This window comes from Sarcophilus harrisii, chromosome 2, assembly GCF_902635505.1.
Source record: "Sarcophilus harrisii chromosome 2, mSarHar1.11, whole genome shotgun sequence".
NCBI lineage: Eukaryota > Metazoa > Chordata > Mammalia > Dasyuromorphia > Dasyuridae > Sarcophilus > Sarcophilus harrisii.
In genome coordinates this window covers 528,949,357-528,965,631 of record NC_045427.1, presented here as the reverse complement: position 1 = coordinate 528,965,631, position 16,275 = coordinate 528,949,357, and the positions used below count along the sequence as shown (strand labels likewise).

Sequence of the window (16,275 nt, the reverse complement as noted above, 5' to 3'; positions counted from 1 at the left end):
TTCTTTATTTTTTTAATAGCTTTTTATTTACAAGTTATATGCATGGGTAATTTTACAGCATTGACAATTGCCAAAACTTTTGTTCCCGTTTTTCCCCTCCCCTACATGGCAGGATGACCAGTAGATGTTAATTATATTAAAGTATAAATTAAATACAAAGTAAGTATATATGACCAAACTATTATTTTGCTGTACAAAAAGAATTGGATTCTGAAATATTGTACAATTAGCCTGTGTAGGAAATCCAAAATGCAGGCAGGCAAAAATATAGGAATTGGGAATTCAATGTAATGGTTCTTAGTCATCTCCCAGAGTTCTTTCACTGGGTGTAGCTGGTTCAGTTCATTACTGCTCCATTGTAACTGATTTGGTTCATCTCATTGCTGAAGATGGCCAGATCCATCAGAATTGATCATCATATAGTATTGTTGAAGTATATAATGATCTCTTGGCCCTGCTAGGTTCACTCAGGATCAGTTCATGTAAGTCTCTCCAAGCCTTTCTGAAATCATCCTGTTGGTCATTTCTTACTGAACAAGAATATTCCATAATATTCATATACCACAATTTATTTAGTCATTCTCCAATTGATGGGCATCTACTCAGTTGCCAGTTTCTGGCCACTACAAAGAAGGCTGCTACAAACATTCGTAATGTGCACTTTTCTTAACTCTATTTACTAGAATCTTTGTCTTTATAGCTCAGGTACTATTTTAGTTGTTAGTATTGTTGAGCTGTGAGAAATGAGGGGTGAGAGAGTCCTAGGCCAGTGTTGAAAGTTTTTACGAATTCACAATCTTGAATGCAGGTGAGGTTTGTGGCAAAAAATGAGCTTATTACTTTGAGAAGCAACTCAGCAGGTTCTTCCAAAAAGCAATTTAGCAAAGGTAGGTTTTAGCAAAAAGGGGTTTACACTGAGAAGAAACAACTTCTCAGTGGACCAAATCCTGTTAGGATTTTTAGCAAAGTTTGGGGTATAGATTTGATTATTTTGGGGTTTTGGGCCTGGGGCTAGAGAGTGATCTCCAGATGAATTTGAGGGACTAATTTTCAATTCAGTATAGGGTGATGTTTGTTTCACAGACCAAAGTGATTATCAGATTAGTTGGGAGTGAGAGATTCCTGTGGGAATCAGATAGCTTTCCCAAGGGAGATTCAGATGGGTGGGAATCATTTTTAGGAATTTCCCCATCCTCCACAAAGATCAGGGAGACAGAGTCCTTATTACATCAGTATACCTTCCATCCTCAGATTAGTTTCTATTTACTAACCTATTTAGATACTGTATCCTCCTATAATCAATTACCCAGCCAGCTAGTATTTATTAAGCTCTTACTATATGCAAATACTTTGCCAACAAAATAGCCAAAAGTAACACACCTCCTGCCCTCAAAGAGTTTACATTTTAATGGTGGATACAAAGTATATGCATAAAACTCATGTAATACATGTAGAATATATACTTTACATGTGTATGTACATATATGTATAATAATAGTTTCAATAAGTGCTAAAGTGCTAAAACTATATAAATATGAAAGTTGAGAGAATACTTTGTTTTTCTTTAAACCAAATTATTATCCATGTGATTATTTGATAAATTTAGAGTGCTTTAAAAAGTAAAATTAAAACTTTCCTATGACCCCCTCCTTTTGGATAATGAAATTTTTTTCTTTTTTGGTTTATTTTCAGATAACTTTTTTCATGTTGCTGTCAGCAGTGTGTGTAATGCTGAATTTGGCTGGTTCTATTCTCTCCTGTCAGAATGCTCAGCTAGTCAACTCCCTAGAAGGCTGTCAGTTGGTGAGTAATGAAATGAAGACCTTCAAACAAAGCGCAAAAGCTTTGATTTTATACTGAATCCATTTTAAAACCCACATCTTTTGGAGTTTGTGATTTTTCATTTAATAGTTCTATTGATTCACATTTTTGAGTTGTTTGAAGAAATAAAAAGGATTTCTAAAAATATTTCACTTCATATTTTAAATTATTTTATTTGAAAAACACAGGATTAGTATAATTCAAAATAATACAATGTAAAAGTTTTAGAATGTTTTCTATATACTGAAGGATAATTATTTTTCAGCATTTGTCACATTTCAGCTGAAGCACGAGTTCAGCCCTTTACAAAGTTTCCTTCTTGTCTATTTTTGTACTTACCCTAATTTCTGGGTCACGGAGACTTTTTCACTGAACTCAGGATAGGAAACTTTTCCACTGAAATCAGGATCAAATGTTTTTTCAATGAACTCAGGATTGTGTCTGGACTTAAATCCTTAGCCCCACATTCGGAAACCAAAATATAATGTTCTTGTTTCGGTTTTCTCTGAAGGTCTTTGGGGCAGCCTGCCTTTCAGTTCCGTAAATCACCACAAGAGTAGCCAGGTGTTAAAGTCCAAATCCTATATTTTTTCTTTGAAATTCCTATCTCCTTCACTTGGGATTCAGGCCAGCTTTCTGGAGAGCCTTTCAGACTAGCCTTGGTCTCAGTGGGGGAAGTGCAGGAGGCCAGGCCACCAGGAGACTGACTGAAGACAGAATGAATCTCATCCAGTTCTTTGTCTTCTCTGCCCTGAATCAGGCTGGGGCTCCCAGTTTATATGCTCTACACTGAGTATAAACCAGTCATTATATCACTAGGAAACCATTATTTGTTGTAAGATTAAATCAATCATACTGAACTTAGAGAACTATTAATCACCATGCTAAACTAGATAACCATTGTCTTATCAATTCCACTGAATTAATACCTTGTAAGAATCCTTGTTTCAAGTTCAGAGTTCTGGCCCATAAAATTTTGTAAATCAAACTTTTAAAACATATCACTTAATAAGAACAATTTGAATGCATAGAAAGTATATGAGTCCAAAAATATTGAGTGAAATTCAGAGCTAACTTACCACTAGCTTGCTCTAGGTTTTGAAACAAGTTATGTAAAATCATTCGATCTCATTTTCCTCATTTGTAAAATGAGGGGAATGGATTTCTGCCTTATTTTTCTAATGGTCAGAATCCCAGTTGGTTTTCTCTTTCTGTAGTTTGTGAGCTGAATTGTTTCATTTTTTTTTCCCTTATAATATCTTTTTTTTTGGCTTTTCTTGTAGTCTCTCTATTTTATCTCTCCATAGAAGAACTTGGGATTTTACCCTACATACATTGAGGTTACTAGAAGTGAGTCTAGGTAAGCATGCCTTCAAAGCTGATAAATTCTCTTGTGCTTTAAGAATGCATCTTAAGTATTTTTTTTTTTTTTTTTTTTTTTTTTTTTGCGATATGAAGTTGATTATAGCTTATGTAAAGTTACTCAAACTTATCCCAAAAATGGGAAGAACATCTGTGGAAAATATAAATTAAATAAATTAATTCTACACCAGCAATACTATTGAACTAATGGCATTCATCCTAGTCTGAAACTTACTAGCACATTATTGTCTCTAAGTAAATACCTATAGACCCAAAACTCTAGTTCACCAAAGAAAAAACAAGGCAAAGTGATAAAAAGAAGCCATGGTCATAGATTTATTCTTTGCATAGATCACTTAGATTATCTCAGAAATATATTATATACCAATAACACTTGTTCATCATATTACTAATGTTTATTATAAGAAGCGAGAGTATAAATGGATCCATTATCACAAATATAAGTATGAGAAAAAAATAAGTTTATGTCTTTTGATAAGAAGAATGTAATCTTCTCATAAGAAAAAACATTCACATAATGAAGACACTGTTTTTCTTAAATCATAATTGGGCTATATAATAGTAGTAAAAGTAGTGGTACTAGTGGGTAGAATTCTGGGCCTGGAGTTAGGAAAACCTGGGTTTAAATTTGACCTCAAACACTTATTAGCTGTATGATTCTGGGTAAATTCCTTGATCTCTGTCTGCTTAAATTTCCTCATTTGTAGAATGGAGATAATGATAGCACCTACCTCTCAGAGTTGTTGTGAGGATCAATATTTATGAGATAATATTTATACAGTGTTTAGCATAGTACCTGGCATTTAGTAAGTACCACATAAAAATGTTAGAGAGTAGTAATAGTGGTGGCAGTTGGAGAAGGAGCAATAGCAGCAGTAGTAATTGTATTACACTTGAAAATTTGCATAGTACCTTACATAATCTTTTTTGATAATGTGTGGGATGTAGAAGACCCTTACCCAAAATGATTACTCAGAGATCACTCAAAATAGAAAGCAGAAAGAGGGGTGTTTATTAAAATCTCCGGAGGATGAGCCCTTTTATCATGAGATAAGGGAAAGAGAAAGCTCATGGTGGGAGGGCTAAAGAACTAGTAAAGATATACAGATTTTTATAGGTTTTGTTATAAAGGATTACATCATAAATTGGGGAGCATTGAGAAATAGGTGCCCTCTCCTCTAATTGAATGTTAAATATTGGTGCCAAAGGCAGATTAGAACAGAAGGCTTTGTTTTCCTGGTTCTGAGAGGAATCATCAATCAGACTTTCAAATTTCAGATTACTGAGCTGACATCATTTAAACTAATAGTCTAAATATTGATAACATTGAACAAGGATAAATGTCATCATCTCTGGTTAAGTAAAATACCTAAGTTTTAAGTAAATATTGGCTTGCACACACCATACTTATGTAGGTCATAGAGACATAGAAATAATAAAAAAAAAATACAGAAAAAAAATTTAAACATTACTGTAAGTTCTTCACCTTATCTCTCCATTCCACACAATACCAACTACATTTCTGTGAATTAGGTGCTATTACTGCATTTTTACATATGAGAAAAATTAAGTCTAAGGCAGCATAAGTGACTTGGCTAAGATCACACAGCTAATTAAATGTCTGAGGCAGAATTCAAACTCAAATCTTCCTGACTTCAAGTTCATATTGGAGATTGGGGTTGAGGGATAAGGAAGAATGAATGTGATTTTATAGTTATATACTTTTATATGCTTATTTATGACTGTGAGTACATATATCATTCATAAATCCTTAAGTTTAGAAAACAATTCATTAGGGATCATACTGTGTTTTGACTTAAAATTCAGTGATACAAAAGTAGAAAAAGAAAAGGCAAAAAAAAAAAAAAAAAAAACCCAGAACCAAATAAACAAACAAAAAACCTGGTTCAGGGATATCTAATCCCTGTTATACTCATGAGCTGGAAAACAAGAGCAGCTTGTAAGACCTTTTTTCTAGTGAGACAATTACCACCGAGAGGACATAGGATTTGAACAAAACTGATATTCATTTTAGAAAGTTTGGAACACAAATGAACATCTAAACTATGATTTGTAAATTCCATTTTGGGAGTGGGGAGTGGAGTCTTAGGAGCTGTTGACTATTCAAAAGTGTGAGCCTCTGAAGGGAGCCAGGAGTCAAGCATCTTCACAGAGAGATTTTTGATTTAGTTCTATAGAAAAGTGTATGATTTATATCAGTCATGTATACTTGGGATAATGGGTCAGTTATTCACGAGGTAGTCATTAAGCATCCACTCTATATTGGGCACTTTTCAAGGTGAGTTCTCACTTAACATAAACTGACTGCAGAATTTCCCGTCCCCTAAAGTATTTTACATAGTTCTACCTTCTTCCTCAGCTTTACTAGGTCCCTGAATCTCTAGCTGCTTCAGTGCCTAAAGCTGAGAATTCTGGTATAGCTCCTCAGCTGAGTCCTTACAGTCCCTTCAAGCTGCCAATTCTACATCCAAATCAAATTTGCTAATGCAAAATTTATGTAAAACAAGAACTGTGTTTTTTTTGTTTTGTTTTGTTTTGTTTTGTTTTGTTTTTTTTGTGTGTGTGTGTATATAAGTACTTTTGATTCAAAGATTTAAAAAAAAAATGAAGCCCTGGAGGAGCCTGTATTCTTTCAAGGAAAATGGCATCCTTATTAGAATGTAAGCTCTTTGAAAGCAGGCATAGTTTCATTCACTTTAATCAATACCTGGAGCCCAGAATATAGTGGGCACTTAATAATATGCATATGTGAATAAAAATAAAATATATGCAAAATAAATGCAAAGTAACTGAGTTTGGGAGAATACCATTAAATTGTGAGCTACTTGAGAGCAGATACTGTCTTGCTTTTTCTTTGTTTCTTCAGCACTTAGCACATGCCTAGAATATAATAAGTGCTTAATAAATGTTTATTGGTGGACTGACAGATTAATAGTTGGGTAGTTTAGGAAAGCTTCTTGTATGCACTGAGTGAAATACTTGAAAGAAACTAAGGGTTCTGGTAGACAGAGAGGAGGAGAGACTTTGCATTCATTATAAGCATATGGAATAGCCAGGGTGAGAGATGGTAGCATAGTTTGCATGAGGAATAGTAAGAAGGTCATTTTGGCTGGATTATAGAGGCTGAAAAAAATAATTACTAATAAATCCAAAAAGTTGAATTGATTCAGGTTGTGAAAAGCTTTAAGTACCCTACAGAGAGAGGACTTTGTATTTTCTGCTACAAGCAATTAGGGAGCCAATGGGAGTTGGCACTCAAGGCAATTAGGGAGTAACTGGAGTTACTCAAATAGGGGAGTGTCAGGATCACACCTGTGCTTTAGGAAAATCACTTTGGCAGCTTTGTGGTGGAGAGGGCAGAGAAGGTAGGGAAATTAATTATTAGGCTTTTGTTATAGTCCAGATGAGAGGTAATAAGGGTCTAAGCTAGGATGGTGACTCTATGAGTAAAAAGAAGATACATGTGAGAGATTTTATGAAAACTGAAACACTAGAATTTTTATCAAAATTATGTACCATGGATGTTAGTTGGATGTAAGGTAACTTCATTAGTTATTGCCTAAATCCCATTTTTATAAAAATTGGAAAAAAATGTGCTTGTTTTAATATATTTGCACATACCTTTATAATGATAAAATTATGATAAATATAACTAGGGATTATTATTTAAAATATTATTATATATTTGTTTTAATAGCAATAATTATATTCATATATTAATAATAAATTTATTGATAAATTTGTATTTTGTACAAGTTTATCTGTAGACATATTAATATATAACATATATGAAATAATGAAAAAAATGCTGAGGAATATAGCAAAGTTTTGAATGTAGTAAAAAATACTACAAGTGGACATTAAGGCAAGAGTTTTTGCAAACCTAGGAAAGACAATTAGATGAAGCTGAACTAAAAATTGTGAGGCCCTTTATATATTCATTGGACAAATAATTTCTTACAACCCAATTTGTATAGCCCTGTTTTTCAAATTTAAATATATATGCATGTTATTTTTTTATTTTTATCATTGTTATCTCTTTTGATTCTCATTACCAATTTCATTTTATTGTTAAGGAACATGAGACCCAGAGGAGAAAAGAAAACATTTGTTGCAAATGGCAGAGCAGTATCTAATTCATTCTATTAAGTGGGAGAGGACCTAAACTCATATCCCACAAGCCTAGAATTCTTCTGTAGTTTTTCACATCCCTCTAACATCAGTCAATATGATTGTTCTGCTTGTAGGTTGTCTTCATCATTAAAATTATAGTCCAAAAATATCTTGTGAAAATATTTCAAAAAGAATTATTAATTTGCTGTATTACATTTAACTTTATTTTTATGCTAAAAACTGAAAAGACAATCACAATATGTGTTGGGAGAAGGGCATTGTTTATAATTGTCAAAGCTCAGTCTTTGAATATACCAGAGAAGCTTTGTACTAGAAAAGCATTTTTTTAATCTTCAAATCTGTCTGTAAATATTTTTTAAGGTCCGGCCCAAAAGTGTCACTGTATAGATGACTATAAATCAATTCTGTAGTTTTCAAGAAAAATATTGGTTTCTTCCTATATAATCCTTGTCCTCCAAAAATTAGCCAATTTATTCTATACTTTTTTTTTCTCAGAATATAAGATAATAGATCTTTGAGTTTACTAAAAATAGGCCAAGTATAAAATTGATTAGATTAGATTCCATCAATAATAGACAGTTATTCATAAGGTTTACATTTAAATACACCATCCTCCTGAGAGGGACTTATTTTAATCTACATTCAGTCTATAGCTGCAGGCATTCCAATTGCATGAGTGATCCTCATACTAATTAGCATCTTATTACAATCCCTGGACTCACTATCTGTATTTGTATCTGGAATCCATAGGGAGCAGGAGAAATTCAGGAAAGTAGGCCTATTCTCAGAAGAATAAGTACCTGTTCTATTAATGTAGATGGAATGCAGTCAAAAATTTATTAGTGAAAACAACTTTAGCTTTTATTCTCTACTTCTCTTACTGAGATATAGTTTCTGCTAGCTTCAGAAAACCAAAGACCAGTGTTACTACATGGAAATTATAGTAGAAAGAAAGAAAAATTTAAATACACCCACAGAAACAAGTGATTAAGAGAAAAGATCTAACTGAAAGCTTGGAAAACAGTTATAGTATGCTTAGTAATTAGTCATTCTATTCCACAACCACCTGTGATATCCTCTTAGAAACTGAAAGTGATCTAAACCTGAATAAATTAATTGAGAGACCATGTTAGAGTGAAGTCAGAGGACCTGGATTCAAATTGTAGCTTGGCCAGAGGAAAGTTTTGTTTAGGTAATATGAAAAGACATCTGAGTTTGGAGTAAGTGGACTGAAGTTCAAATGCCTTCCTTTATCCCTGCCTCTATGATGTAGGCCAAGTCACAAACTTCAATTCCAAAGTAAAAATGATGAATTAGAGAGTTTGTAAGATTCCTTCTGGCTCTGTATCTGAATTCTTTGAAAATCCTAATTGGGTGACATTGCAGATTTTCCCTTCCCTCTGTTTCCTTTCTCAAACTATTCTTTTTCTATTAGATCTACCCCTCTGTTTCTTTCTCTTTTCCCCTTTTTTAGCTTTCAGCTTTTTCTGTCTTCATTTATGCCAGATACCATCATTGCCAAAATAATAAATATGTAAAAAAGAAAATTTTTTTCTCGTTTATCATTTAATAAAACCATATACGAAACTCACTCTAACGCAGTCATTCAAATCTATGTACAGAGACATCCATATAAGTAAAACCTGTTTAAAAGGTATTTTCTTTGCTACTTTAGTAATTAGACACACTTGGATGGAGAGACAAGGTGGACCTATATTAATAATGAAGTCTACTTTGTAATGATTTATATGCTAGTAAGATCTTCTGTTACATGGATCTGCCTCCGTTATTATTGTTCTTGCATTATTTGTTTTGTGGTTTGATTTGTCTAATTCTGAGAGTGCAAGGTTGAGATCTCCTACTATTACAGTTTTGTTGTCTATTTCTTCTTGCAACTCTCTTAACTTTCCTTTAGGAAGTTGAGTGCCATACCACTTGGTGCATATATGTTTAATATTGATATTGCTTCGTTGTTTATGCTACCCTTTAGCAGGATATAAGTTACCTTCCTTATCTCTTTTAATTAGATCAATTTTACTTTTGCTTGATCTGAGATAAGGATAGCTACCTCTTTTTGATTTCACCTGAAGCATAATAGATTTTGCTCAGCCTTTTACTTTTACTCTATATGCATCCCCTGCTTTAATGTGTTTCTTTAAACAACTATGTGAGGTTCTGACTTTTGATCCAGTCTGCTATCTGCCTCCCTTTATGGGGAGTTCATCCCATTTACATTTACGGTTAGAATTACTAAATCTGTTTTCCTGCCATCCTAATAACCCCCAGATTGTGCTTTACATTCTTGCCTCCCCCAACCCTCTTTCCCCTTTAAACTTATGTACCCCTCTTGTATACGATCTTATCCTCTTTATAATCCTCCCTCCCCCTTTGAGTCTTTCCTTCCTTCCTTTACTCTTTTTCTTTTCCCTTTTCCTCTCCCCGTTTTTAATGAGGCGAGAGAAATTTTCTTAAAACAAATGTCAATTATTTTCTTTGAGCCAACTCTGATAGGAGTAAGATTCACACAATGTTCCTCCCCTCTCTAAATTCCCTCAGAATGATAAGTTTCCTTAGCCTCTTTGTGGGATGTGTTTCCTCTTTTATCCCTCCTTCCCACCTTATTCTGCCATCATCCCTTTTTCATATCTACTTCCCTTTTTATGTTATATCAGTACAATCAAATTATACATGTATTCTTTTGTATATCCACAACAGAAATACAATTCTCAAGAGTTATTTTACCTTTTCTGCATCTCTTGAGGTTCTATTCTTGGAGATCAATTTTTTGTTTAGTTCTGGTTTTCTTCAGAAACAAATGGAATTCATTTGTTTCATTAATATCCATCTTCTTCCCTGGAAGAAAATGCTCACTTAGCTGGTAGTTTATTCTTGGCTGCATCTCAAGTTCTTGTGCCTTTCGGAATATCATATTCCAGGCCCTTCTTTCCTTTAATGTAGAGGCAGCCAGATCTTGGAGTGATCCTTATTGTGGCACCTCAGTATTTAAATGGTTTTGGCTGCTTTAAATTTTTTCCTTAATCTTATAGTTCTGAAATTTTGCCACAATATTCCTTGGGGTTTTTTTTAGGGTTTCTTTCAGAAGGTGTTCGATGAATTCTTTCAATGCCTATTTTACCTTCTGATTCTATTACATCTGGCAGTTCTCTTTGATGATTTCTTTAAAATAGTATCTAGGCTCTTTTTCCATCATAGTTTCAGAAAGTCCAATAACCTCAGATTATCTCTCTAGATCTTTTTCAAGTCTGTCGTTTTGCAAGTAGATAATTCGTGGTTTTTCAGTTTGTCATTTTTTTTTTTGCTTGACTGATTCTTGCTGTCTCAATGAATCATTAGTTTCAATTGTTCAGTTCTAATTTTAAAAATTATTTTCTTCAATGCTTTTTTACTTCTTTCTGTATATGTCAATTGAGTTTTTGAATGTATTGTTTTGGTCTGTGGAATTTTTTCCATTTCACTAATTTTTTTTTAGTAATTATTTTCTTTCAATTCCACAGATCCTACTTTCTTGCAAGTTCTTTATTTTTTCCAATTCACCAATTTTGTTTCCACTTCCTGAGAATTTTTAACTTTTCCAATTTGTATTTCAGAAGTTGTTGCTCTCTTAGAAAGCTTCTCTTTCCTTTCCCCATTTATCTTCTAACTCTCTTTTGAGACTTTTTAAGGTCTCTTCTAGGGAAGCATTATGTAAGGAGGACAGTCTGATGCATTTTTGCTGTTTAGAGTCTCTTAGTTTTGACCCTGCTCTTTTCTGCATAGAAGCTGTCGATTGTTCTTTTCATCTTTTTATTCATATTTAAAGCCTTTGGGTAGGTCTCCTAGGAAAGGGTTACCAGCTTCCCTGCAGAATAGGGAGATGTAAACGATTTCCGCCTCCGAGGTAGGGAGTGCTCTGTGTGAGATTTCCTTCCCCCAGGAGGTGGATTGCACTGGCCCACTATCAAACTGCTTAGTAGGGCTGATGAATCGTTGCCCTCCTGGGTAAGTGGTGATAGTGTACGCCCGGCGAGCCTCTTGTGGGAGTATTGCAGCAGACCGGACTGCCCAAACTCTGCCCAGTGTCTCGCCTGATACCGGCCCTGGAAAAGTCTATGGCCCGCTGAGCTCCCACTGTTGCAGATTGGAGGCTAACCGGCTGCGTCCCTCCTGCCTGCAGGATCACAACTGCCCCAAGGAAAGCCCTGTACTGCGGGTTGGGGCTGGCGCTTGTGCTGAGATCATCCTTCACCCTCGGTTTTGAGACTCTCCTCGGAACCTAATTTCTCTCCCCGTCTGCGCAATCTCCCCCTGGCCCCGGAACCAACCTTTTTGGCGAGACTGCAGATTTTTCGGCGGTGAGTTGTTCTACTTCTTATCTTTACGAATTGTAGCAGTCAAGACTATTTTGAGGCTCGATATAATATTGATAAAGAGGGTAAGAGAAGAGCTTAGAAAGTCGCGTGTGTCTTCTCCGCCATCTTGGCTCCGCCACATTATTAACTCAATTTTGAGTTTTTGTTTTAAAACTGTTAGGATTAGAACAATATCTTTAATCTCTAGTATCATCAATACCCACTGTTTCAGTTACTTAACTTGTTATTAATTCATAATTATTTACTCATGTGTTAACTCATAATTAACTCATGATTATTTATGTTAATAGTGAAAGTCATGATGTAGCTCATCTGAAACAGTACATAAGCTATAAATTCATTGTATTTAGTTTGTGAATTTATTTTTATACATATATTTTAAATGGATATCTAATTTTGGTCGGGGACAGAATTTCCAGCATTTTAAACATAAAATTAGATTGTGAAGACATTTCAGGAGGAGTTATAAAATTACCTTGAAAAATTATTTTATTCAACTGTTCTTTTAGTTTTATAATTATGGCATGGCTATTCAAAATAATCCCCTTCCAGTGGAGAAAGGAATTAAGCTTCATCCATTATTATAAAGGAAGTATTTTCCAAACTTTAAGTTCTGATATAAATGTAAATTGTTATATTATTGGAAGAGGCAGTGCTGTATAATAGAAAGAGCTTGAATAGTTAGAGTTGGTACCTTAACACTGAAAAGTTAGGTTATCTCTCTGATCCTCAGCTTCTTCACATTTAAAGTATTTAACCTCTAGAAACTGAGCTTCTTAACTAGGTTAGTGAAGTCATTTAAAAAAATATTTTGATAATTGTATTTCAATATATTTGGTTTCTTCCTATCTTAATAAATGTCAAATTAGTTTATTAGTCAGATAAGCTTGAGTTTGGGTGAAACTGAATTCAGGCTAAGAATAGAGTGGGTAATAACGCCAAAAAATAAGTTGACTACAAATCAGCACTCTCTTATAATCTCTAATAAAAAATTAATTTTCTTTGGCTACTGATAAATCACTGAGATGACTATTTTGGCAGTCAAGTTGATAAAACAGCAGAGATTAGGTTTATTAGTATCTGTTAGATAATTTATCCATATTCAGTTTATATCAAAGCAGTATTTTTATCCTCAGCTTCTAGAACTGTATAGATTTTTTTAAGTAATCTGTATGTGCCATTGGATGCTACTTACATGTTTTTCTATTCTAATAAATGCCAAATAGGTTAAATAGTAACTTTAGGTTGGAAGAATGTACGTGTGAGCATTTTACATTTTCAAAACAGAATCTCTCAGCAAAATGGTACCTGAATGACAAAATTTAATGATATAATTTAAGTTCACATTCAATTTAATGAAAATTGCAATTTTTATGAGGATCAACTATTCCTGAAAATCAGTACTGAGTTTTTAGAATCAGAAGACCTAGGTATGATTTCTGAATGCTTAGCTGTATAATAGGAGGATTATTTAACCTCTTCATCATTTTCCCTTATGTCCTATGGAGAAAATATTTTCTAAACCTTAAGACTAAAGGTAAATATAAATTATTATTATTGAAGGAAACATTATAGCATAGTGGAAAGAAACTAAATTAGTGTGGGCACTCTTAAGACTGTATGAGCAAATCACTTAATCTCTCTAGTCCTCACTTCATCTATAAAATGTTGAACTCCTAGGTCTCAGGTTCTTAACTTGAGCTTAATGAATTTAAAAAAAAAATTAATAATTCAGTATAGCTTCCTTTGTAATCTAAAGTCATTCATGACCTGGTTAAGTTATGTTGTTGTTTTATGGCTTACTCTTCACCCCTCCCATATCTTCTGTGTTCTATGACCCAGTAACATTGGCTTTTTGCTATTCTTTGAACAATGTACTTCATCTTCTTACTTGGCATTTTTTTCTGACTTTCCTCAATGCCTGGAATACTTTCTTTCTTTCTATCATTGTTTAAAAGAGACAAGTTCATCACAGTTGATCATCACATAATGTTGTTCTTATTATATTCAATGTTCTCTTGGTTCTGCTTACTTCACTCAGTATCAGTTCACATAAATCTTTCCAGGATTTTGTGAAATTGGCCCACTTGCCATTTCTTATAGAACAATAATATTCCATTAGATTCATGTATCTTAACTTATTCATGAATTCCTCAATTGATGAGCATCCACTCAATTTCCAGTTCCTTGCCACTACAAAAAGAGCTGCTACCAACAAACATTTTTACTCAAGTGGGTCCTTTTCCCTCTTTTATGATCTCTGTGGCTTGTAGATCCAATAGACACTACAAGAGCAAAGGGTTTTCACAGTTTGATAGCTCTTTCAGCATAGTTCCAAATTGTTCTCCAAAATGGTTGGATCATTTCACAACTTTACCATGACACAATTTTTAAAATTATTGGTCTAGATGGTTAAAATATATATATTTCAAATCTTGATACTGAAAATTGGAGAAAAATTTAGCAATTGAAGTTTGTGTTTTCATTTGTTTGCTTTGCTTTTATTTTTTAGGGAATATTTTCAGTCTACCCCAGTCCTATATGATATTGCTATTATTTTCAGTTAAAATTAGAACATAAATGAGAATATTAACCATTGTAAGGGACCTAGCAAGCTTCTGATGAACATCTTGCCCTTTATATGAGATATGTTATCAAAGTAGAATTGGTATTGTAAGTCTTATTTAAGGAAAGAGAATTGACTCAGAGTTTTTGATATAAAGAGGAAATATAGAACCACTGAAAGAAATGAGATTTTAGTTTCATAGATTTATATTGAAAAAACTATTAAGATTGCCTCAGAATTTGTTTGGCTTACAATGCAATATTTTATAAAATCAAAGTGTTTAAGGAGGAAAAAGAGAGTATTTCAAAGGACCCAGGTAGGGGAAGGAAGAGACTAACTTCTTTTATTTGAATTTATTGGATTTCTAAAATTTAAGTAAATCAAGAATGCAAAACGGCTGTCTGATGGGACTTTACAAATAGTGGAGGAAAAAAGGAAAGTGTGAAAAAGAAAGAAGAGAAGGAAAAATATACCTAAACAAATGCAGAATTTTAGAAAAAAGCAAGGAGTGAAAAGAAAGCTTTCTTAAATGAGCAACAGAAAAAAATAAAAGAAAACATTAGAATGGGAAAGACTTCATCTCTTCAAGAAAATTCAAGATATCAAAGGAAAGTTTCATGCAAAAGTGAGCATAATAAAAGACAAAAATGCTAAGACTTAACAAAAGTAGAGGAAATTAAGAAAAGCTGGTAATCACATACAGATGAACAAAAAGATCTTTACATCACCAACTATAATGGTGTAATTATTGATCTAGACCTGAACATCCTGGAGAATGAATCAAGTAGGCATTAGGAAACATTGCTAATAAAAATAGTGGACATTACAGAATTCCAGCTAAGCTATTTAACTTCCTGAAAGATAATACTGTTAAGTTCCATTCATTACATCAGCAAATTTAAAAAATGGAACAATATTCACTGGATTGGACAAGATCAGTTTACATTCCAGTACAAAGGAAGGGCAATGCCAAAGAATGTTCAAATTATTGAACAGTTTCTCACATCAGCAAGATTATGCTTAAAATTTTGCAAGATAAGCTTTAGCAGTAGGTGAACCTAGAATTTCCAGTATTGCAATCTGGTTTTCAAAGAAGCAGATGCACTGGAGACCAAATTACCAATCTTCACTGGATTATGGCAAAAGAAAAGAGTATTGCTGCTTCGTTAATAACACTAAATTTCCAATTCCTTGCCGTCACAAAAAAAAAAAAAATCTGCTACAAACATTTTTTGCACACATAAATCCTTTTTTGTTTTTTATAATTTCTTTGGAAAACGGATTTTGTAGTGGTACTGCTGAATTAAAGGATATTCACTGTTTTATAGCCATTTGGGCATAGTTTTAGATTGCTCTCCAGAAAGGTTGGATCAATTTACAACTCCACCAAATATGCCTTAGTGTCCCAATTTTCCCACATCCATTTCAATATTTAGTATTATTTTTTCCTGTCATTGTAGCCAATTACAATGAAACATTTATAATTAGCAAGTATTTTCAAGCCACTAATATCTATGGCAATTCATAGGGTAATGTTACCATTGATCTTTATTTACTTAATTCCTTATGCTGTTTACAAAAATGGCTCTTCATTTCCAAAATGCTGTCACTGAAAGATAGCTATGTAATATTTGGGGGGGGGAGGAGGGGAGAGGCAGACAAATCCATTGTAGTAGGTTTTCAAGGTTTGAATGTTCTTATTTTTTGGTTGAAACTTCACTTTCCCCCTCATCTTCTATGCTGAGAGTCTAGAGGAATTAAAGAAAGCATTTGTCATTTATTTTTAGTTGACTATTTTTGTTTTGTGTTAATTTCCTTTCTGTGTATTTTTTGGTCAGTGTTCTCATAAGTTATGAAGAGATTGAGGCTACTCTCTGTTTAGATAAATGATTTTTTATACAAGAATATGAATGACAGATTAATATGGCACTTGAAAAATTACTTAGAGAAGCTTTTAAATTCTAAACTAGTTTTAGCTCC

At 33.5% G+C, this 16,275-nt stretch overlaps 1 protein-coding gene across 2 annotated transcripts in view; it reads left to right on the top strand.

The window, feature by feature from the left end:
- The window catches only part of FAM189A1 (family with sequence similarity 189 member A1), a 551,389-nt gene that overhangs the window by 378,091 nt on the left and 157,023 nt on the right, over positions 1 to 16,275 (top strand). For both annotated transcript variants that reach the window (XM_031955472.1, XM_031955471.1), the window contains exon 3: positions 1,693 to 1,803. In XM_031955472.1, the coding sequence (XP_031811332.1) occupies positions 1,693 to 1,803 (111 nt within the window). The remainder of the gene's footprint in view (positions 1 to 1,692; positions 1,804 to 16,275) is intronic.